Source organism: Saccopteryx bilineata, chromosome 5, assembly GCF_036850765.1.
Source record: "Saccopteryx bilineata isolate mSacBil1 chromosome 5, mSacBil1_pri_phased_curated, whole genome shotgun sequence".
In the NCBI taxonomy this organism is placed as follows: Eukaryota; Metazoa; Chordata; class Mammalia; order Chiroptera; family Emballonuridae; genus Saccopteryx; species Saccopteryx bilineata.
In genome coordinates, this window is record NC_089494.1 from 17,845,958 (window position 1) to 17,870,668 (window position 24,711).

The 24,711-nt window shown below is 46.2% G+C and overlaps 1 protein-coding gene across 3 annotated transcripts in view; it reads left to right on the forward strand.

Annotated features, from left to right (window-relative positions):
- Positions 1–24,321, forward strand: part of NHEJ1 (non-homologous end joining factor 1) — a 95,024-nt gene extending 70,703 nt beyond the window's left edge. For 2 of the 3 annotated variants that reach the window (XM_066280705.1, XM_066280706.1), the window contains exons 6-8: positions 19,262–19,379; positions 19,997–20,112; positions 20,577–24,320. In XM_066280705.1, the coding sequence (XP_066136802.1) occupies positions 19,262–19,379; positions 19,997–20,112; positions 20,577–20,651 (309 nt within the window). In that variant the 3' untranslated portion in view covers positions 20,652–24,320. Of the gene's footprint in view, positions 1–19,261; positions 19,380–19,996; positions 20,113–20,576 lie in introns of all 3 variants that reach the window. The other variant, XM_066280708.1, reaches the window with a different exon arrangement.
- The last annotated feature ends 390 nt before the right edge of the window (positions 24,322–24,711 follow it).

Consider the following 24,711-nt stretch of genomic DNA (forward strand, 5'->3'; position numbering starts at 1 on the left):
AAAAAAGAAGGGGGCTTAACTGAGCCGACCACCTGAGTTTGCTCTGTAGTCCTTTGTATTTGATGTAGTTAACAGTTATATCCTTTCATATTCATACTCTACCACCGATCTAGAAAATATGTGCTATTGCTTATTAAAGGGACCAGGAAGCAGCATGTAGGTATATCATTATGAATTCAGAAAGAGCTTATACTGATGACACTAAATAGCAGTATATTAGTATGGTAAGAAAACATTGTTAATGATTGGAATAATAGCAAAGGTTTGGTGTTGAATGAAAGAAAATATATTTCTCTGTCCCCCACTCAGGATCCTGGATCCTGGATCCTAGATGAGCTACTCTTCCACACTCATTTTCTTCAAATTACAGTTTTTTTCCATGTTGATTATGAAAGGGCTCAGTCTATTCATCTAAGATTTGCGAAGTCCTTCCCCTGGGAGAACGACATCCTACCTGCTCGAGGAGGGGCAAGGGAGATTAATGCTGAGGACGGGCCTTCTTCTGACCTGGGGTTGAGTTAGGAATTTGTGCAGAGATTTCCAGAGAATCCCATTTTCCCGGGACAGCCTCACACAGTTTGAGTTGCAAACCATCAATTCCTATGTAACACCATTTCTCCTTGCCAGCTTCGAACGCCCATCATTAATTCTGCTTGGCCTGCCAGCAGCGATTTGGGCTGAGGCTATTAGTTGGCTGGTTCCTGTGGATTTGCCTTCTGTTTTCAACTCAACATGCTGTTCTGCTTTAATAGACATACCTTGACCCCCGTCCCAGCCCCTTCCTCCAGATTTACCCCATGCTCTTGCTTCTGTTTGCCTCTAGTGCAGGTTAAAAGTAGGGAGTCTGGGGGTGGGGCTAGGAAATCCCTGCCAAGGATGAAAAATCCCGCCTACTTCCTGCTGTTCTCTCATAGTAGACTGTGCACAAACCTGCATCACAGAACTGGACAGTTTTGGCCGAATGAACAATCATTTGTTTCTTTGCACCTAGAACAATCTGGCTCAGAGAAGGTATCTAGTAAGTGATTCTTGAATGAATAAGTGCATTTGTTTCTGTAGCTTGAGACTTTTTCCCTGATTCTGCTTTCAGCACATTATCTCCTGCTATTAAGCAGGGATTTATTCTGTGTGTGTGTGTGTGTGGTTCATTTAATACAGAATTTGAAGCAGCTTTTTCAATAATTCTTTGAATTTTGTTCTCTCCCATTTCTGGAAAATAGTATCCCTTTGGGCTTATCCCGAGAGTTTTTTTGTTTGTTTGTTTGTTTCTTGTTTTTTTTTTTTACAGAAACAGAGAGAGAGGTCAGAGAGAGGGATAGACAGGGACAGACAAACAGGAACAGACAGAGATGAGAAGCATCAATCATCAGTTTCTCGTTGTGACACCTTAGTTGTTCATTGATTGCTTTCTCATATGTGCCTTGACCGTGGGCCTTCAGCAGACAAGCAGCCCCCTGCTTGAGCCAGCGACCTTGGATCCACGTGGTGGGCTTTTTGCTCAAACCAGATGAGCCCGCGCTCAAGCTGGCAATCTCGGGGTCTCGAACCTGGGTCCTTGACATCCCAGTTCGACGCTCTATCCACTGCGCCACCACTGGTCAGGCTTGTCCCGAGAGTTCGCAGTAGAATGGAGACTAATTCAGCATCCCTAGATCTCAGGCTGGCTTTAGCAGGAAGCACCCTTTGATGAGGTCAGGCTCAATGGTGGAGAAGCTCAGACCCCGGGAAGCAGCTGCCTCAATGGTGGAGAATCTCAGAGCACTCACTGACTTTGAAAAGTGATGAGGGCTCAGCACTTCCAGGTCCAGTTATTCCTTCTCTGTGGGTCTTAGTGAGACTCTCACCTACCTGCCCCCCTTCTCACCCCACCCCGGCCAGTACACCCCTGGCCGGATACTGGCTGTTCTTGCTCTTAGAATGCTGATACGAAGAGCTTTAGAAGGAAGGAACTTGCAGAAATGGCTCCGAGGCTGTGCTGCTGGCCCCAGCTTATACTTCGCTGGGCTGAGCATGGGAGTCGAGGATTGCGAAAGGAGGAGTTGAGAAGTACTCAGAATTTCAGGCTTTTGGTTTTTGGACTCAGTGAGAGATTAGCAACCAAGGGCTCATGTCCACCTGGGCTAGCCAGAGGGCCTCAGCCAGCATTGGGACAAGCTGCCATCCCAAAGCTCTGCAGCAAAGGCACACTGTAACCTCCGTGAGGGCAGTGGCCACGTCTGCACCCCCAAAAGGAATTCCTAGCACCTATTTCGGAACCTGGGACGTAGTAGATACTTGGTAAATACTTGCTGAATGAGCTTGGACTCTAGGAACTCAAGGCGCTCACAGCCTGGTGAGGAGATAGGAAACACGTAAATAAATGAGTAACTGAAAATAGTGCAGTCGGTTTGAGGGAAAAAAAGAGAGTGTACCTGATCAGTGGTGGCAAAATGGATGAAGTGTCTACCTGGAACGCTGAGGTTGCCAGTCCAAAACCCCGGGCTTGCCCAGTCAAGGCACATACAAGAAGCAACTGTGAGTTGATGCTTCCTGCTCCTCCCCCTGGCCTTTCTCTCTCTCTCTCTCTCTCCTCTCTCTATAAATCAATAAATAAAATTGTAAAAAAGGAATAATAATAATTAATAATAATAATAATAGAGGGCTATAAGAGCATATACTTTAGATGACATGGTCAGGGGGCCAGAAGAAGTGACATTTAAAATGAGATCTGCAAGATGAGACAGAACCAACCACTTGAAGAGCAGGGTAAATAGAATTGTAGGAGATGCCCTGAAGCCCCTGGCCAGTTCATAGAAATGCTGAGGAGGCAGTCTGCATGCCTATTTATCTAGATTCTTGTAGGCTATTTATAGAAAAAAAGAAGGGTCTACTGTTGATTCATGGTTAGTCTGTTCACCGCCGCCCCCACCCCACACCGCTCCTTACATATCCAGCTTTGTTTTATAATGCCTTAGACCTAGTGTTATTGACAGGGAATCAAAGGCTCCAGTGTGTGCCTGGCCATGCAGAACAATTATTTGTTTATGTGTCTGACTTCCTAGCCAGACTATGAGCTCCTTGAAGGCAGTGAACTCCATCTTATCCTTACGACACAGCATGCTATCTGGCATACTCAACAATTTTGCTTAATGATTGAATTAATAATAACAGTTCATGTTTATTGAGTGCTTTCTCTGTGTCAGGCAGTAAAGTGACACGTTCCATGCATTATCTCATTTAATCCCCAGTGTAACTCCATAATACAGGTAGTGTTATTATTCCCATTAGACAGCTGGAGAAACTGAGGCTTAAAAAGGTCAAGTAAGGGGCCCTGGCCAGTTGGCTCAGCGGTAGAGCGTCGGCCTAGCGTGCGGAGGACCCGGGTTCGATTCCTGGCCAGGGCACATAGGAGAAGCGCCCATTTGCTTCTCCACTCCTCCACCGCACCTTCCTCTCTGTCTCTCTCTTCCCCTCCCGCAGCCAAGGCTCTATTGGAGCAAAAATGGCCCAGGCGCTGGGGATGGCTCTGTGGCCTCTGCCTCAGGCGCTAGAGTGGCTCTGGTCGCAACATGGCGACACCCAGGATGGGCAGAGCATCGCCCCCTGGTGGGCAGAGCGTTGCCCCATGGTGGGCGTGCCGGGTGGATCCCGGTCGGGCGCATGCAGGAGTCTGTCTGACTGTCTCTCCCTGTTTCCAGCTTCAGAAAAATACAAAAGAAAATGCAAAAAAAAAAAAAAAAAAAAAAAAAAAAGGTCAAGTAAGGGACTTGAGATTTGAGCAGTTTGACTCCAGAGTCTGCACAGTTTTGGCTGAAAGAAAGTATGTTTTCTGGGTTGCCTTCAGGTAGCTGAGGTTGCTTTGCACTTTCACGGAAAAGGAATTAATATGTTACATATATGATCTCATTTAACAGTCCTCACAACGACGCTCATTGACAGGAATTATTTTACTCATTTACAGAGAGAAAATTGGGGCTCAAAAGATTAAGTTACTTGGCCAAGATTCATAAACACAAATGCATAAGTGGTGGACTTTTTCTCAAAACTAAGGCCATGTGACTCTAGATCCCGTGCTCTGTCCCCATTCTGTGCTAACTCCAGTCACTCAGTCACTAGGCAGGAATCTGCTCTACTGACTGTGTTAAAGTCGTTTAAAGGTTGTTCAGGCTTGTTGGGAGCCTGAGAGTCTATTCTTTTTTTTTTTCACTCCTTTTCCAAGTCAGAGGAGGGGAGATAGAGAGACTCCTAAATGAGCCCCAACCGTGATTTACCCAGCAACTCCCTTCTGGGGCTGATGCTCTGCCCATCTGGGGCCACGCTCACAATTGTGCTATTTTTAGCACCTGAGGCAGAGGCTCCACAGAGCCATCCTCAGCACCCAGGCTGATGTACTTGAACCAATGGAGCTGTGGCTGTGAGAGGGGAAGAGAGATAGAGAGGGAAGGGGGAAGGGTGGAGAACTTGGTGGTCACTTTCCTGAGTTGCCTGACTGGGAATTGAACCCAGGACATCCACAAACCCAGCCGACACTCTACCACTGAGCTAACCAGCCAGGGCGAGAGTCTATTCCCAAAAGAGGGAACAGAGTGGAGAACAAGCAGAGGAGAGGGGAAGAAAAGAGACTTTATCTTTTTAAAATCTGTTTTTAAAATTGATGTATCATTCACATACCATAACATTTACCAAAAAGTATACACCATAAATGCATACAGTTCTTTGGTTTTACAATAGTCACAAGGTTGTTCAACCATAACTGCTATCTATTTCCAGAACCTTTTTATCACCCCAAAAAGAAGCCCTGTGCCCATATGCAGTCATTCTCCATCCCCCTTTCCCCTAGCTGTTGGAAATCACTCATCTACTTTCTGTGTGGATCTGCCTATTCTCAAGATCCATCCATTAAACCACTTCATTCCTTTTTATAACAGAATAATATGCCATTATACGGTTATATCACATTTTGTTTCTCCATTTGTCAGTTGATGGACAGTTGGGTTGTTTTCAGTTTGGGGTTATTATGAATAGTGCTGCTATGAACATTTGTGTACAAGATTTTGTATGAACATATGTTTTCAATTCTTTTGAGTATATCCCTAGGAGTACAATTGCTGGGTCATATGGTAACTCTACATATAATTTTTTGAGGATATGCCAAATTGTTTTTATCATGGTTTATATTTTATTAATAGACTTTAAAAATGGAAATATAAGATGCATACAGAAAAAAAAGATGCATACAGAAAAGTGCCCATGTCACAAACATATAGCTTAAAGAATTATTACAAAATGAACCTAGCCATATAATCAGCGCTCAAATCAAGAACAAGAAAACTGCCAGTACTCAGTACCTACCACCACCAATGGGTAACCACTAGTCTGTTCCAATATGACAGATTAATGTGCTTGTTTTGAACTTCATATAATTGGAATTGTATGGTATATACTCTTTTGTGTCTGATTTTTTTCTCTCAACAAAATGTTTATGAAATTCATCCATGTAGTGGGTAGCAGTACTTTGTTAATTTTCACATCTGTATAATATTTCATTGTAAGACTCTACCACAACTTGTTTATCCGTTTGTGTTGGATATATGGGGTAGAGCAAAAGTAGGTTTACAGTTATAAGTATACAAAACACATTTTTTCTTATATTATTACTTATTAATTATTGTATTATTTTTCACATGAACAACTCTAAACCTACTTTTACCGCAACCTGTATACATAAAAGTAGAATGATTGTTTCATAGTTATGCATATGTTTAGATTTAGTAGGTACTGCTAAACAGTTTTCCAAATGACTGTATCAATTTATACTCACATGGGCAGTACTGTGAGAGTTTTCTGGTGGTACCACATTCTTGTCAACACTTGTATTAGCTACTGTTTTCCTTCTTAGTCATTATAGTAAGTAGGTAGTGAGATTCTATTGTGATTTTGATTCCCCTAATGACTGATGAGGTCCTGCACATTTTCATGTCAGTATTGGTCATTTAGATATGGTCAAGCCCTTTACCAGTTCTCTCTTGGGTTGTCTTTTTCTTATTGATTTTTAAGATTTCTTCATTTATTCTGGAAACAAGTTCTTTATTGGTTATACGTATTGCAAATATTTTCTCCCACTTTATAGTTTACATTTTTTGTTCTTTTAATTGTATCTTTTGATGAACAGAGGTCCCTAATTTTATCTTTTTACCTTTTCTTAACTAGAAATTTTCTTTTTCTTTTTTTTCAATTAAAGTGTATGTTCAATATTAATTTGATCAGTTTCAGGTGTACAGCATAGTGGTTAGACAATATATACTTTACAAAGTGTTCCCCTGATATTTCTAATACCTGGCACCATACATAGTATTGCAGTATTATTCACTCTATTCCCTATGCAGTACTTACATCCCCATGACTACTTTGTACCTGCCAGTCTGTTCTTCTTAATCTCTTCACCTTTTTCATCCAGTCTCCCAACCCCTCTCTGCGCTGGCAACATCAGTCTGTTCTCTGTGTCTATGAGTCTGTTTCTATTTTGTTTATTTGTTTATTTTGTTCTTTAGATTCTACGTGTAAGTGAAATGATATGGTATTTGTCTTTCTCTGACTGACTTATTTCACCTAGCATAATATTCTATAGCAGCGGTTCTCAACCTGTGGGTCGCCTACCCCTGTGTTTTGGTTGTTCGACCCCCGCCGGCATCGCAACCCACAGGTTGAGAACCACTGTTCTATAGCAAAAAATGTAAGCTATAGAGTGGGAGAAAATTTGCAATACATATAGCCAATAAAGGACTTGTTTCCAGAATAAATGAAGAACTCTTAAAAATCAATGAGAAAAAGACAACCCCAACAGAGAAATGTAAAGGGCTTGGTTCATCCATGCTGTCGCAAATGACAGAATTCCATTTTCATGGCCAAGTAGTATTGCATTGTAGAAATATACCACAATCTTTTCATCCACTCGCCTATTGATGGGCACTTGGGTTGCTTCTATATCCTGGCTATTGTAAATAACACTACAGTGAACGTAGGAGAGCATATATTCTTTCAAATTAGTGTTTTGTGTTTCTTCAGATATATACTGAGAAGTGGAATCACTGGGTCGTAGGGCAGTCCCATTTTTATTTATTTATTTATTTTTGTATTTTTTTGAAGTTGGAAACAGGGAGGCAGTCAGACAGACACCCACATGTGCCCGACCGGGATCCACCCAGCATGCCCACCAGGGGGCGATGCTCTGCCCATCTGGGGTATCGCTCTGCCGCAATCAGAGCCATTCTAGCTCCCGAGGCAGAGGCCACAGAGCCATCCTCAGCACCTGGGCCAACTTTGCTCCAATGGAGCCTCAGCTGCGGAGGGGAAGAGAGAGACAGAGAGGAAGGAGAGGGGGAGGGGTGGAGAAGCAAATGGGCGCTTCTCCTGTGTGCCCTGGCCGGGAATCGAACCCGGGACTCCCGCACGCCAGGCCGATGCTCTACCACTGGACCAACCGGCCAGGGCCTCATTTTTAATTTTTGAGGACCCTCCATACTGTTTTCCACAGTGGCTGCACCAGTCTGCATTCCCTCCAACACTTGTTGTTGATTTATTGATGGTAGCCATCCTGACAGGTATGAGGTGATGATCTCATTGTGGTTTTAATTTGCATTTTTCTGATGATTAGTGATGTTAAGCAATTTTTCATATGTCTATTGGTCATGTGTATGTCTGTTATAGAAAATTTAATATGTCCTATTTGGAGAAGTGTCTATTTAGGTAGAGGTTCCTAATTTTAATGTTCCAATTTAACAATTTTTTCCTTTATGATTGTGTCTTGTTAAGAAATCTTTACATACCTGAGGTCATGGAGATCAGGCCTTGATCAGGAGAGAAGAGAGAGAGAGAGAGAGAGAGAGAGAGAGAGTGTTGTGGTGCATCCACCTATAGAGTAAGGTTTGCAGGGTGGAGAGGACACTGTGTCACCCAACAGGGAGCAGGCAGGGTGGGGGCAGGGAGCCCATGAGATCGCAGCCACGCTGGGCTGTGTTCCCAGCTGTCAAGCGTGTAATCGAGTGAAAAAGAATCCCTTTGGTGGTAGATGTCCTACAGAGAATACTACTGGGTCCTCTAAATCACCTCTGTGCCCTGCAGGCCCAGCTGACTGTCCTCTCTTCTCCACTGAAACAGGAAAAAATAAAATGTGCACTTACGGGCTGTGCTCTTGGCACAGGGCAGGGACCAGAGCTTTCAGAGCCAGACGCCTGCCTTATAGCTGTGATCTTTTTGTTACTAAACCTGATGCTTTTTTCTTTCTGATTTCTACCACTTGGTTTTGTTTGTTTGTTTTTGTTTTCTTCTGTGTGCGTGTGTGTGTTTGTGTGTGTGTGTGTGTGTGTGTGAGAGAGAGAGAGAGAGAGAGAGAGAGAGAGAGAGGAAGGGAGAGAGATGAGAAGCATTAACTCACAGCTGTGTCACTTTAGTTGTTCGTTGATTGCTTCTCATTTGTGCCTTGACCTGGGGGCTCCACCCAAGCCAGTGACCCCTTGTTCAAGCCAGCAACCTTGGGCTCAAGCCAGCAACCTTGGGCTCAAGCCAGCAACCTTGGACTTCAAGCCAGTGACCTTTGGGCTCAAGCCAGCAACCATGGGGTCATGTCTATGATCCCATGCTCAAGCCAGAAACCCCGCACTCAAGCTGGATGAGCCTGTGCTTAAGCCGACGACCTTGGGGTTTTGAACCTGGTACCTCAGAATCCCAAGTTGACGCTCCATCCACTGCGCCACCTCCAGTCAGGCATACCCACATTGTTTTATTTCCCTGTGGGAAAAGGATGGTGAGATGGCTGACTCTGAGAGAGGTGCTAAACCATCCCTCAGACTATTTCCCTGATCGGCTGGTTGGACCCCCTCTCTGAGCCAGAACCAGCAGGAACCAGGAACTGCTTGTCCTTCTGGAGGAAGGCGTGGGAGTAGAGAAAAGAAGGAACCAGAGTTGCTACTGCACTTTCTGAGGGCCTCTGAGGACTCTCCCTCCCACCTCCCAGCCCCCACGCCCCCAGGAAGCCACTTTTGTCCCCCCAGCCCCTTTGCTGCTGCCAGGCGCTCTCCAGACTAGAAAGCCACGGTTTTGTGCTGTGCCTGGGTGGAGCTTCAGGGACAGTTCAGGCTCCAGCCCTCCGAAGGGGCGGGGCGGTTGAGGAGTGAGCAGAGGGTCACAGCTTAGGCTGCACCATTTGCTTGTCACCTTGAGAAGTTCCACCTTGTCTAGCAAAACCCCCTTTCAGAGGCAGCCACCACAAAGGGCTCTTATGAGAGCGGCGCCCCTGCCCCCGCCTCCACTTCCACTCCCTTTGCCATTATTTTTCTTTTGGGGCAGAGCTGAGGGGCCTTCCTGCTATGACTTTGAGGGGCTGTACTTATTTTGTACTTATTTTAAAAGGCAATTTAGAGTCTAGAGCCTCCCAAGCCAGAAACTCATTTTTCTGATTTTCTAGGACCATGGGAGGGGACTCAAAGGGTTAAGTCGGACTTTCTTTCTGTGGAGGGCGCTTTGTGTTTGCCCTTGACTAGCCTCCTGAGCTACTGGGAGATTTAAGAAAGAAGGTAGGAGCTAGCATCTAGTACGACTAGACCTCAGAACAGGGACCAGCCTACTTCTGGGGAGGGGGGCGGGGAGAAATGGCTGTCTCATTGGGTCATTCTAAAAGACATTGTTGTGTGGAGGTTCGGTGTCTGTTCTGGGGTCTTCCACCTCCCCATACGGCTACTTTCTAGCTGTGGCCTTGGTCAAGTCACTTAACCTTTCTGAGCCTTTGTTTTCCCATATACAAAATGAGAATGATTTTAGTGTCTAGCTAATAGGGTTACTTTTTTGAGAAAAAGCAGTAAATGCTTAGCCTACTACTCAGTGCTTTGAATGCATTCCGAAGTGTTCCTCTTACTGCTGTTATTGTTTCTCCCCGCCCCCCTCTTCGGACTGTGTAGTTCAGTCCAGGGAGCTCGGGCCTCACAGAACCATATATTTACAAAAACATGTATAATAGAAGTGAGGCTGGATTTGATCTCAAACTGTTTTGAACTCTGCACCTATCTTATCTCCATTGTGTTTGCAGCCCCATGAGAGAGAGAGTGTGGCAGTGAAGTGATCGCAGTTTGACATGCGGCCACAGAGAAAGGGAACTCACGCTTTGACCGGATTGCACGCGTGCATGCTTGAATGTATGTCTATACGCGTGTATCCGTTCTCCCACCAGGTTTTAAAAGGGTGGAGGGGTGAAGTGGACTATAATTCATTTGTCCCAAACACAAGGTTGAGTTCAGGCCTGTCTGCAGAGCTGAGCGTTGAGTGGCTGGGTGCTCGGGAGTCGGAGGCTGGTGGGAGCACACGCAGGTCAGCAGCGGCCGGGCAGAGTGGCCAGGGCAGGCCTGGTGCGGCCCAGACCCAAACAAAGCTGAGCCAGACCAAACACAGGAGCCATGTCAGCTGTCTCGTCTACTTCACATGCGATCTTCAAGGGCACCGTGCCTTGTGTACTCAGGGTGCTGTGTCCTCTCCCAAGTCACCAAGGCTTATGCCCAGTGAACAGAGAGAACAGAGGAGTATTCTGGGAGGGACGGAGCAGAGGGACCCCTCAGGCTTGGATCTTGCTGAAACTCAGACACAGCTCATCCATGTGAGATGCTGTGGAATGATCTGAAGTGAGGAGAAGGGAGGGTGAGAAGGTTGCCTTTTAACAACCTGCACATCACTGCCATCTCTCTCTCCTTTTCTTCCTGTCCTATTGTGGTTTGTTTGTTTTTTTCTCAGACTCTGAAGAAACCGTGAGATTTATCCCATCAAAAACCATTTGGCTGTTAACTATTTGGATGACATACCTGCAACTCATGTTTTTCTACTTTCCAAATAGTCTTCACTGAGTGTTTCTCTTTAAAATGGGAATGCCTCAGCAGAGCATCTTGCACAAGTCACAGTGGGGGGCAGGGGATGGCGGTGAGAATGGTTCTTGGTAGAAGCCCCATTGGACAGTTGGACTGTGTGGAACACTTTGGTGACAACTTTTTGAGGAGCAAGCTGATTGTGTTTCGTGTGCTTCTAGAGAAGGTGGCTTTACTCTCTCTCTTATACCCGCCCCACTGAAAAAGGGTCAGGGGAATGTAGGGGAACTTGACCCCTTAGTTAAGGTCCTGAATATGGGGAGAATAAAAGAGATCTTTGAAAAGTGACAAGAGCAGTTTGGGGGAAGTAAGGAGATGTAAGTATACTGAGCAGGCACCTATGCAAATATTAACTTGTATAACCCTTCTGCTAGTCTCAGAAAAGTAGATATTGGTCTCCTCATTTTTCTTGTGAGGGACCAGAGGCTAAAAGAGATTAGTAGCATAACCGCTAACTGGCAAAGTCCAGATTTGAAACTAGGACCTTCTGATGCCAAAGCCATGCAGCCTTGGTCCTTGCCCGAGACTGAGGAGTGGGCCAGTGTGGCAATGGCGGACAGGGAACTGTCCATAGGTTATCTTCCTGTTCTGGGCTGTGATGAGGCGCTGAATTGTTAGAAGGTCATACGGTTTGAGGTGCAGTGGGGAAAGGTTGAGGACTGGGTCAGACACTGGCTTATTTATACACTATAGCATTAGGGTATTTCTTGAGCCTCCTTGGCATTTGACTAGGCAGGAAGTCTCTGTGTGCCTTGCAAAGGGAAGGGACACATTTCCTGAGTATCTTCTCTACACTCATTTAATCCTTTCACAAACTCTCTGATGTGGATGATGGCAGGGTACCTTGTCTATCATGGGGATTAGGTTCCAGAACCCCCCACAATAGGTGAAAATCCACGAAGTAATGACATTATATTTATTTTATTATTTATATATATTTTAAGGCTTTATAAACCCTCCCCACACTCTTTTTTTTTTTTTTTCCACTTTGGTTTTTTAATTTTTTTATTTTATTTATTCATTTTTTAGAGAGGACAGAGAGAGGGAGAGAGAGAGACAGAGAGGGAGAGAGAGAAGAGAGAGAAGGGGGGAGGAGCTGGAAGCATCAACTCCCATATGTGCCTTGACCAGGCAAGCCCAGGGTTTTGAACCGGCGACCTCAGCATTTCCAGGTCAATGCTTTATCCACTGTGCCACCACAGGTCAGGCCCCACACTCTTATAAACCTTTCCCACCCTGTTATTAACCTTTCCCACACTTACTTTGCTTATTTTACTGCAAAAATAATTAAAATAATAAATATATAAAAATACCTATATACCGCAAAATCCCACGATATAGTGAAAAATCCATGATACAAAATTAGATATACTGTATGCAATTAAAAAACCCGCGATACAGTGAGACTGCGAAAAGTGAACCGCGGTATGGCGAGGGAGGACTGTAGTCTCAGCATCTCTCTCTCTCCACCCTCCTTCCCTCCTTTTCCCCCTCTCCTTCCTTCTTTCCTTCCGGTCCTCCTCTTCCTCCTCCTCCTCCTCCTCCTATTTCTTCTCTCTTTCTTTCTTCCTCGCCCCCCTTTCAAAATAAGTTGTTGACTTAGTATGATGACTTATTGAAAATGTCACCACTAGCAAATAGAAGCCCAAAGACCTTAGGTACGAATCCAAGTCTTTAAACCCTAAAGACAGAACTTAAAACTTGATTTTACTTCCCTTTTGTCTTTTTCTGAGGAAGTTTTTTTACTGATTCGTGGGTCGTCTTGCTTCTAAGAAGCCACCGTCGGTTTTCTCTATCTGAGCCTGGAGTCTGCCCTTGGCTTCGGGGTTGCCTTTCCTGCTGACTCCCTCTTTCACTGCCCAAACTGGGTCTGTATTGCAGACCCAGGAGTTAGTTCAGGGCTTATTATCTTTGATTTAAGATTTTATTCTAGCTTTCTAGATTATCCTTCTGTAACATCTACCTTATTCCCTTGGGTGGAGTCATCCTTGACCCCTCTCATGTCCTATACCCAGTCCATCAGCAAATCCTGTTGGCCATACCTGCACATACACCTGGAATCCGACCACTTCCCACCACCTCCGCTGCTCCCACCTGACCCAGGCTCCCACGAGCCCCCACCTGGCTATCACAGCGGCCTCGGAGCAGATCTGCACCCCACCCCTGTCTTCTCTTGTCCTTCCACACTCAGAGTGATCCTTTTGAAATGTATACCAGACCATTTCACTCTCCTCTTTATTATTAAATAATAAAGATAGTCATGGCTAACTATTTTTAGGAGCAGAAGCTAATATACTTCATTATCTCACAAGTTCAAATAAACACAGACACATGTGGATGCCTGCCATGCTTTGACGGAGGGTGACCATCTAACTTACTGTCCAAATTGGGACACTTGTAAGAGAGAAAGGGAGCTCTGTTAACACAATAAGCATAGACTGGGCTGGACCCAGGCAAACTGGGAATCTGGTCACTGACCCAGATACAGAGATCATTCTCTCAACTGTACTCCTGAAACTAATACAAAATAAGGTTAAATACAAACTATAAATGAAAAATAAATTTTTTTAAAACTGTCATCTTCTCAGTGAGGCCTTCTTTGACCTCTGTGAACTCACAGCACATTCCTGCCCCTGTACCAGGATGCCTGTGCTGATTTATTTTTCTCCATGGTGCTATCACCATCTTGATCTCTCCTCTCTAGAATGTAAACTTTAGGAGGGCAGGGGATTTTATATCTTTTGCTCAACATACTATATCACCAGCGTCTCAGTCATCCTGAACACTGTAGGTGATCAGTAAATATTTGGCGAATGGATGGATGGCGGTGGGGATTTCTAGTGCTTGAAGAGTCTTTCTCATGAGTCCCCTTCCTAATCATTTAGCTTGTCCATTTCTATTTATCTTGGTAACTTTTCCTTAGAAGAGTTTCCCAATGTGCTCATACCCCTAATGGGAGCTGATGACCATTTCCTAAACCGAGCCGTGGGCTCCCTAGAGGGAAGTTTGTACAGCACAATTTACCAGGTTGCAAGAGGTGAGAGAGGAGTTCTTACCCTTAGGAAGTCACACGTTGGGCCCCTGCCCTGCAGTTGTGACATTGTGATAGTCGGTCCGGGCCTCGGGGCCGTGTCCGCTTCTGCGCTGGTACCAGCACGGAAGAAATGATGCTGGGAGCTCCGGTTTGCTCGTTTCCCCCTTTTCTTCTTTTACATCTTCATCCTCAGCCTATGAACCCACACTGACCAGGGCGAGCAGCGCCTCGGGTCAAGCCTTTCCTTACTCACAATCCTAACGGTTTCCTCTGAAACAGCCCAGAGGAAAGGAGAAACGAGACGGGGGTGGGGGTGGGGGGTCAGGCCTCTTATTTTCTGTTGAAAGTGGCAATTGGGATATCGCCAACTAATCCTGTTAGAGTCAGAGAGTAGGAGGGAGTTTTAGGACTCTTGGACCTGGGGAGGGAATTTTAGACCAGATGGAGATAGGAGTTTGCTGAGCGGGAGTGTGGGCCCTGGGAACCAAGGCGGACTGCAACAGGGACAAGAAGGGAGATACAATGCTCTGTAGGATTTCTGTAACTTTAGTTTCCTTCCTTCCTTCCTTCCTTCCTTCCTTCCTTCCTTCCTTCCTTCCTTCCTTCCTTCCTTCCTTCCTCCCTCCCTTCCTCCCTCCCTCCCTTCCTTCCTTTCTCTTTATTTAAGTGAGAGAAGGGGAGAGGAAATAGATAGACTCCTGCATGCGCCCTGACTGGGATCCACCTGGTGACCCTTATCTGGGGCAATGCTTTGCCCATCTGGGGCCATGCTTGTAACCAAGCTATTTTTAACGCCTGAGGTGGAGGCTCTATGGAGCCATCTTCAGCACCTGGGACCAATAAGCTCAAATCAAACAAGCCATGGCTGCGGCAGGATAATAGAGAGAGAGAGAGTGAGAAGGAGGAAGGGGAGGTATGGAGAAGCAGATGGTCGCTTTTCCTGTGTGCCCTGACGGGGAATCGAACCCAGGACTTCCACACGCCAGGTTGATGCTCTACCACTGAGCCAGCTGTCCAGGGCCACCTTTGATTTTCTTAAAGCTTCTCATATGGCTGTATAGCAGGGGCTAAAGTCCTAGTGGATTACAGATGGGAGAGTAAAATAGCTCTTGTGACTATTGAAAGGTCACAGTACTAGCAGTAAGTAGTGAAGTACTAGAAGAGTTTACAAAGATGTGGCAGAAAAACTTAAAAGGGAAACCTAGAGGAAGCTCGGGCTCCTTATCACTGCATCAGTCCTAGTTCGGAGCCAAGGAAGCCTAGGCAGGCAGTTATACGTAGAGAAGGCTGTGAAACAAAGGGAAATTCCCACAGGCATAGCCTTAATTCAGAGTACGATGTCCTTTGCCATCTGGCGGGTAGGAATTTAGCCTTCTGGTCTCATTTCCCATGGGATATATCCCTGTATCCTGTCTTTTCACACCTCTGTGCCTCAGAAACTTCCAACACATTCAGAGTCTAACTTTGCAAGGTTTAACTAATGATGTCACCACCTCCGAAGCTCTTTGAGGACTTTCAGTCGATACTTGCTCCTTTCTTCTTCTCTGGACTCCCAGAAAGTCAAAATTTGCCCCTTTCTTTCTCTCTGGACTCCTATCACCCTTTGTTTATAATTCTGTTGTAGCATAACCCTTGAAAATAAACATGTGATCGTATATATCTTCCTATCTCCTTTGAGGCAGGGACTCTGACTTACTCCTGTTCTGAGGGGAAAGGACAGATGCAGCCATTTCCCCACCTCCAGTCCTGCAGGGCTTGGCACGTGCTAGGATCTCAACTTTTTTGCTGAGTAGAATTGATTCTGGGTTAATCAGATGAACACATTACACGGTATTCTTCCCCTCCCCACTCTGGGCAGTGACCCGCTTTGTGGCTGGTACACCTTGCTCCGGGCCCAGTCGTACCTATAGCAGGGGACACTGCTATTTGCTTTTCTTAGTCCTGACTCCAGCATTCTCCCTTTGATCTCTGCCACACACACCCCCACCCCCATTGTCCTGGGCAGAGAGCTAAATTTCTCCTTCCCAGGCTCAGACCTCTCGCCTTTCTTCCCTGGCATGCTCTGCCCAGGGAACAGGGCTGACAGGGAGCTGCTAGGAGAAGAGTAAGGGTGTGGCCCTTCAGCCCCTGAGGTTTGGGTGGGGGGAGCTTCCTCTTTTTTTATCTGTTCACTTTTTTCTTGTCACCTGAGAGAGCTTGTTCCTGGGCTGGACAGGAATACAAGCAGATGATCCATGATGAGAGGGATTGAGGGGTGTAATCCTGGGAAAGCCTGTTTCGCCCTTTTAACTAAAATTTTACTGTTCAGAGAAGTAAATACAAAGTCATTATATTTGTAGGCCTTGAAGCCAGGCTGTGGATTCTAATCTCATTCCACCACATCCTAGCTGTGGCTTCCTCAGGGAAATGGGGTTATGGTGTTGCCTACTATGTTCAATCATTCACAAATAGTTATTGCTCCTTCTATGGGCCAAGTTGTTCTAGGTGCCAAGGAGACAGCAGTGAGTAAGACAAAACTGGGTTAATACAGTCAATACTGAGGACAGTGTCTAGCACATAGTAAACATCAGCAAGGGGACCAGCATTCTTTCTCTAGTACTATTCTGAGAGTATATACTCAGGTACAGTAACCTTGACAGTGACTGTAGGACCAGATCCCTCTGAGAAGGGGAAGGATGGGGGGGCTAATATAGGGGTGCTAGATTTGGACTCAGGTCCGGGACAACACTGGCTGTAGTGGCCTTCAGTTCTGATGCTTCATTTTGAGACTAAATCACGACCTGGCAAAGATCCCGCTGGAAAATCGATGAATCTCTTTAGTTCCGTAGACAGGGCAGGAGGAGATACCTGGGTAGCTCAGGCTCTGCTTGGCCCGTCTGTTCAAACAGTACAGTGCCAACCAGGCTGTGTGTGGGTGACGCAAAGAGAGGCCACATCTCGTGAGCAAAATGGAGGGAGAGCCAACATCTATGGGCCTGCCCATTGTCAGGGCTCTCTGGCTGTGGAGCAGAGGACCTTCTGGGGAGGAGGTGGGCTGGACTGGAGAGCTGGACCTGGAAGGAGAGCGAAGTGCGGTGAGGGGAGGGGAGGGGTGTGCTTGGCCTTCCCCGTTTCAGGTCATCTCTCAGGTAATGCTGCCGAAGAGGGCTGTTTCACCCCCAGTGTGATTACTGGCTAGAAGTGAAATTTGCATTCAGGGCTTTTGAATCACTGTCTGTGGTTTCTAGTGACTGCCCAAGACAGGAATAATCTTTATGACTATACCAGAATCGGGTTAGGGTAGAAATGTATGTTACATTTCCTGGGATCAACAAGTTTTTCAGCGACCGCCATGCTCAGGGAAAGATAACTGGATAATCTTGACTTTGGTTCACCAACTACTTCACTGCTTCCCCCACTTTCTCGCTCCATCCTTCTCCCACAGTGGGTTTCAGAAATGAATGCCCTTAGAGCCCAGAGAAAGTGCCCTTGACAGAGACGTGGGCCAATCCAGGGTTCTTGGGTTGGTTCCCATGTGAGCTGCTGGCACGGCTTCCTCAGAGACCTGCTAGCTTGGCTGGGAGCCGTGCCGATTTGCATGCACAGGGACAGATGAAGTAGTTCTGGGCCCTTTCCAGGATGCTGACGTGCAGCCAGGTTTGGGAACACTGGAGACCACACTCTTTCATCGCATTTTTACTGCTCCTTCTTCCGTCTTCAGCATCATTTCACCTCGGCTCAGCCAACGTGTGAAAGTCAAACTAGGCAGCACATTTTGCTGTGAATATAAATCCACATAGGTCATTTTATATTGAAGGAAACATAAATATAATAGGATTATAACAGCATGTCTTAACTTTTTGTCATTATAACCTCCCTAAGGAACATTTTAAGACATTTTTTCCTAATCACTCACCCTCTAGGAAATTTTAATATAAAATATATAGCAAAATTTTGTTTATGTTTATATATGTCTGTGCTTTATACTCTTTCTTTCTTTCTTTCTTTCTTTCTTTATTTATTTATTTATTTATTTTTAGTGAAAGTGAGTGAGAGAGAGAGAGAGAGAGAGACAGACCAACAGGAAGGGAGAGAGGTAAGAAGCGTGAACTCATAGTTGCAGCACCTTAGTTGTTCATTGATTGCTTTCTTGTATGTGCCTTGACCAAGCGGGCTCCAGCTGAGCCAGTGACCCCTTGCTTAAGCCAGCGACCTTGGACTTCAAGCCAGTGACCTTTGGGCTCAAGCCAGCGGCCATGGGATTATGTCTATGATCCCGCGCTCAAGCCGGCAACCTCAGGGTTTCGAACTTGGGTCCTCAGTGTCCCAGGCCAACGCTCTATCCACTGTGCCATGACCTGGTCAGGCTGTGCTTTATACTTTAAAAAATAAGCTGGAGAACCACCCTAAAGAACCACTTTTCACCCCCTTGGGAAAGCTGTCCCCCACTTGAGTTCGTGGGTCGCAGTAAAGCCCAGCGGGGGTGCAGTGGGGCATATAAGCTGTCAGGTCAGCCTCTACGGCTCCGTAAACTTTATTTCTCCTGCCTCCTGACTAAATATCGCAACTCCATGATTTTTTCTTATTCCTCAGCTGGTCATTCCCATATATTCTCACTGCTCTATCCTGGAACTCGTCTTTCATCATTTTTCTCTCTAGTATGCAGGTTTAGGAGTGAACTTCATTAAAATGGTAATCTGCACAGCTCAGGGACCATTTAGGGACAGTGATTTCCTAAAACAGTCCTCTAAGAGATCATCCCTTTGGAAGAAAGAGCCTGGAGACCTATGGGGTATTCATGGACAAACATAACAGACCTGAATGTTGGGGGAAATAAAGATACACTTTTGGAAATTGCCTTTCAGGGGAGAAGAGTTCTCAAGAGGTCTTTGTATTGGTCCCAACAGGCCCTCTATGGCAGGGGTCAGGAACCTATGGCTCGCAAGCCAGATGTGGCTCTTTTGATGGCTGCATCTGGCTCGCAGACAAATCTTTAATAAAAAAAATAATAACGTTAAAAATATAAAACATTCTCATGTATTACAATCCATTCATTTCCTACTGCTCATGTTCATGGTTGCAGGTGGCTGGAGCCGATCACAGCTGTCCTCCAGGACAGACAACACCAAATTTTTATTGGATAATGCGTAATGTATACCGGACATTGTATGGCTTTCATGGAATTACATTTTAAAATATGTGGCGTTCATGGCTCTCTCAGCCAAAAAGGTTCCCGACCCCTGCTCTTTGGGATCTAAATTCTTTATGTAAACTCTTTTGGGGTTGAGGCCAGTTCTGCCAGCAGAATATCAAGTCCCCTTTCTCTGGCACTAACTACAGTGACCACATCTCCTCTCCCTTGTAGAAGCTACCAGAGGCTTGCAGTGTTGGTGATGGAAGACCCTTTGTCGCCAATCTACAGAACCTGTACCTGGCAGTCAGCAGACAGGAGATCCAGGCGAGGCGGAGGCATCAGGACACTGGTGAGCAGCTCCGGGGGAACTGGTCGCCCTCGGGGAGGAGTTGGGTCTAGACTTGTGCTGTCTCGGTTTGTGGTAGCTCTAGCTGCTTGTGGTTATTTAAGTTTGAATAAATAAAAAATGAAATAAAATGAAAATTTTGTCTCCTCATTTGCTCTAGCCACATTTCAGGGGCTCAGCAGCCGCTAGTAACCACCAAGTCGGACAACGGAGATACAGAACATTTCCATCACTGCAGAGAGTTCTAGTAAATCGACTAGGCACTTAGGAGGATTAGTGAGAGAGCCAGGAGAAGGCAGAATCGCTCCACCTGAGACATGTCAGGAAATGTGTAGAAGAGTTGGCTACTTTGAGTCTAGGGAGCTCTTTTCCGACCTGGTAAAAGTGAGCCCTGGGAGTCCTCATAATAGAAACAGGGCTTTTTGAAAATCAGCTGGAAGTTGGATTTGTGGCTACTTCTGTCTGTTGATACATTAGTAACAACCCCAGCCTTTGTCAGGATGCTTGGTAAATTCTAATGTCATCCTGGTAAGAAGGTATTTATTATGATCTTCCCTTGATCTTTTCTTTTTTTTTTTTTAATCTTTTTTTAAATCTTCCCTTGATCTTTCTGATTTCAGGAGATCCCCCAGCCTCCAGTGCCTCCCCACAAGGAACTGATCACCACCCTCTGAACCAGCAAGAAGAGCCAGTTTCCTCAGCACCGTCGCCACCACTGCCTGAGAAAGAGCCCCCAGTGAGTCATGAGCAGCTTCCTGGATGGCGTTCTAAGCGCTGGAGGAGTCCCACCTGTCGCCTCCAAGTCACGGGTCCCTGGAATTGCCACCTGGTTGATGAGGCCTTAATAATATTGGGGAATATTTGTCACTAGCCTTCTCAAGGCTGGTTTTCTAGATGACGAGTCCTAGTATTTTACACCTCCTCTCTGCAAGGTTCTTACACTGAGTGAGGGACCTCAGCTTCTGTTCTACCTTCTCCCACTTCCAGTGATGGTCCGCAAGGTTGTTCCCTGGGGGCAAGGCGAAGGTGCGCCTCCTGCCTAGGGTCCTGTGTCACACTCTCTGACATAGACTTCGAAACACTGGGTCAGCCACTGCAAAAAGGCCTCATCCTACCCAGAGCTGCGGGAGGAAGGAAGTCCTCTCCTGACTGAAGTGGAGCTGTTCAAACCCCCGTTCATTCGCATTTCTTTTTCTCTAGGGTACTCTGGGCCCTGTGCAGAGGCCTCAGCTATCAAAGGTCAAGAGGAGGAAGCTGAGAGGGCTCTTCAGTTAACCTGTCACTGTCTCAATGCTGAGGATGGACTTGGAGGGTAGTTTCCTGGTGCCACTCTGAAAGGAGCTCTAGTGGCAGCAGTATCTCGGACACAGTTATATAGTCAGAGGCAAGATCTCTGAAGTTCACGTTGACAGGCGACATGAATGGGTACTGTTAACTGAAGGAATCTTGGCTCCGACCCATCAACCATTGGCCTTCCCTATCCGAGTAGAAGCCAGTTTCTAGGAATCCCATATCCTCCTCTTCTTTGGTGGAGCTTCTCTAGACCTAGGACCCTATCGTGGACTTCTGGTGTATAAGATGGGTCAGCAAAAAGGCGCAACATGCTTCGGAAGCTTTGTACATCTTTCTCAAAAGTCCCTAGTCAGTTCCAGGTGCTCCTCAGAGACCCACTTCTCCCTTTAGCATGGGACAAAAACCACTCGCACTCCCCTGATTTTGACAGTACTTATTCTGTGGGGCACGTTACCCACTTCACTGTCTGGATCCCACCCCACTGTTGTCTCTGGACAAAGTCTAGGCCCTCAGTCCAGTCCTTCAGTCTCTTCCGTAGGCTTCTCGGCTGAGGCGTGCGCTAAGCGTCCACGTGGGAACTTGGGTCTTGAGAACTCTCTCTATGGTGGGCACAAGGAAGAACATATGTTTATGCTCTCCTTTGCCCAATTGATATGGGTTTTTATCTATTTTTTTTTGTCTGTTTCTAAGGCATAGACAACAGGTTAAACCACAATATGGGATTGAAATAACAAAGAACTTCAAACGTAGTGCCAAGGTCGTGGAGTGGGAGAAAAAGAAATTTTACCTTCCCATCCTTCACTCCACTTCAAATGACATAGTAACTAGAAGAACTAGGAAAGATAGGATGTCAGGAAATAGGAAGTCACCCCAGGAGTTCTCTGGGACAATGTGATTGACCTATAGGATGAAGAGTGCTTAGCAAGAAAAAAAGTGCACGAACAGTCTGAGATAGGCAGAATTTCAGACATTTAGAAAGTTAGCTCTTTGGACAGATCTGGCAAGACAGCAGATCAGGATTGGCAAAGTCCCTTGGCCTTTCCTGCTAGGTTTTCCTGTACAGGTAAGCCAGCTGAAACTTTACCTTGGAGAGACAGGAAGGAAAGTAGAACTCAGATGTTAACTGGGAGCTGCTGGGTAGAGGAAGGGGTCAGGGACAGAACCCACAGAGGCCTTTCCTGGTTTATTTACATATGATGGTCAATGCCTCCTTGCCCCCATCTGCTCTCTGACTGGGACTGGTGTTTTTGTGCTCACGTCAAGTCATGCAACAGTGGACAATCCAAGCAATGATAAAATAAAATGATTCTAATGAGAACAATAATAGTGAGAACAATAATAGAGAATAATAAATGAGAGCATTTATTGAGCAGTTAATGTACACCAGGTTACTAAGCGCTTGCCACTGAGTCCTCACACCACCATACGAGGAGGATACTGTTAACCCACTAGGAAATGGAATCCTGATGAGATTCAGTGCCTTATCAAAGGTCACACAGCTACTAAGTAACAGCCAGAATTTGACCCCAGACAGCTGCGTTCACCATTCTATACATGACTGAAACCATTCTCCGGAAGGGTGTCAGGTCCTTTTCTGTCTGCCACTGTAACATCCTTCTCCTGTGACCTTGCCTACTTTCAATAGGATGCTCTACCTGTCATTGATCTTCAAGGACTCTGGGCCTTACCCCACGTTTTCACCTGCCGGCAGGGTCTGAGAGCTCCACCAGGGCACATCCCAGTAGCTGCTGCTAACAGTCTTTCCCTCCAGACCACAGAGTGCACCCCTCGGCCGTGACTGCCGTGGAAGGGAGTTGGGAACCGAGTCAAAGCAATCTATAGATGGCTCATTTTGTTCTTTAGTTTCTTTTTGGCGTAATTTCAATAGCCAGATTTCAGGACCTACAAGTTATGAGACCACATGGAAAAAGGAAAGTCTTGCCCAGCAAGCTGGGAGAAACTCTGGATTCTTCTCTGGAGAAACCTGGATGATCTCTCTATCTTAAGCACAGTCTCCAGGGCTGGCATTTTTAATCAGAGGGGTCAGAGGTTTGTGAATCCCTCCCAAATTATAAGTAAAATCTCAAGAGCATAACTTTTTTCATGTTCTCAGAAGAACGTGTACTTTTTAAAAAGGTTAAGTAAGAATGCCTAATGACCTCCCCATCCATTGCCCACTCCATCCCCAAAGGGTGCTGTCTCCATGGGGATATTGCCTAAACACATCCTTCTGTAAACATGGCTTCCAGAGGCCCTGCCTCAGGCATTCTTGCCCTGAAGTGCTAACCCCCCAGTCCTAGGGGTGGTGGCTGAGAATCTTTGTCCCAGGGCAACTCCAGGGAATCCCTGCCTTGACAAATTGGCCTAACCAGGCCTATTCCAGCCCTGCCCCCTGGCTTGGGCCCCTCCCCAAGGCCCCCAGCCTGGCCCAACCCCCACTCCACATGCACATAAAAGGGTCGAATTCTCGTGGCTGCTCCATAAATTTTATTCCGTAAATATTAGTTTTCCCTGTGTTTAATAAAGCAGTGGCCCACCTCCCCGCCTCCCCGCCCGCTCCCCGGGGCCGGGGCTGGGGCCAGGGCTGGCTGGTGGGAGAAGGGACTCTTTCAATTGCTTTGGAGTATTTTTAGAAAAAAAAATAATATAAGGTGGTTTACACGAGCAAGCCAGCAAACCAGGAGCGGGACTAGAGACCTCGAGGAAGTTCCTGCAGGAACTTGACCTAAAAAGTAGAGAAATAGCGCCACCTAGGCTGCTAGGTCAACTTGGCCCGGCTGGTGGGCTCACCCCTCCCCCATCGTCAGCGAGGACTGGCCCGCTCTGTGCTGGGAGAGAAATCTTCATCCCTTAGCACTCCAGCTGGGCAGCACCTCCTTTACTTAGGCCTGGAGGAGGGCTTTCTCAGCAGTCCTTGAAGGCAGAGCCCACGCTGGGTCCTGGAAAATCCCAGTAGGGTCATTCTCTTCTGTTGTAGTCAGCCAGCCTCCCAGATCAAAGAGTGTTTCCAAAGGATAATAAAGTTATTGAGAAAGGAGGAAGGAGCGTGTGGTCTCCATCTTCACACTGAATCCTGAGGTGCTGGCCCTGGAATTCTTAGGGTGCAAAGTGGCAAAGAGTGAAATCTGTGCTCCTTTGCCTTGGATGTGAAAGGAATCTCTCTCTGTTAGATCAAGAGCCTTCCTGGGGTCAGATGCAGGTTCCCTCCAGTGAGATACTGGAGTCTCCTGTGTCCTCAGCCCTCTTGCTTCTTAAGTTTATCCTGTGGCACGTCTGAATTCCCTTTTCTTGCCTTCCTATCTATTTAAAGCTCCCATCTTCCGAAGGCCTCAGTCCTCCGCCCTGGTCCCCCCGAGATGAGCGGGAGCCCCATGTGTTATTCTCGGTACAAAGCTGGCGGGAAGAGCAGCGTTGGCAATGGTCATGCCTCTTCTCCTGGGCCTGATTTAATCACATACTTGGCATTGTCACCAGGGCATTTCCTTCTCTCCTAGTATTATGTCCCTCATTTTCTCCTGTTGTCAAAACTAGGAAGATTTGCTCCAGAGAGTACAGGGGAAACCTAAAATCCATTTTAAAACCCTTCCTCATGATGTGAGATGCTCCCTTCATCCGTTCTGCTTGCTGACCCTCGCGATTTGCGCTGTCATATGTGTTTATATACACGTTGTTATGTGCCTTTTGTTTTCATCCTTACATTAGGTTATACTCCTTGAGAACAGGGTCCATTCTTAACCCTAACTTGTAAACTACCACCATGGTGGTATCACACTGCTAAAGTGCAACTTATGTTAACTGGGTTTTGATACAGTCAGGAAATGCTTTTTTCTAAGCTGCTCTGACACTTTTCTATCTTCGAGTTTTCCCGAAGAAGAAACTGTTCAAAAGGAGTAATGACAATGACATACTACAAGGAAGCCACCACACTCAGAGCTCAAGGCCCTTGTTTCCTGGTCCCTGTTACCGACATCAGTAAACCGATGGGCTCACAAAAATTGTAATGGATTAGGCCAGGTGCTCAGATACAGAGGAAATGCCAGAG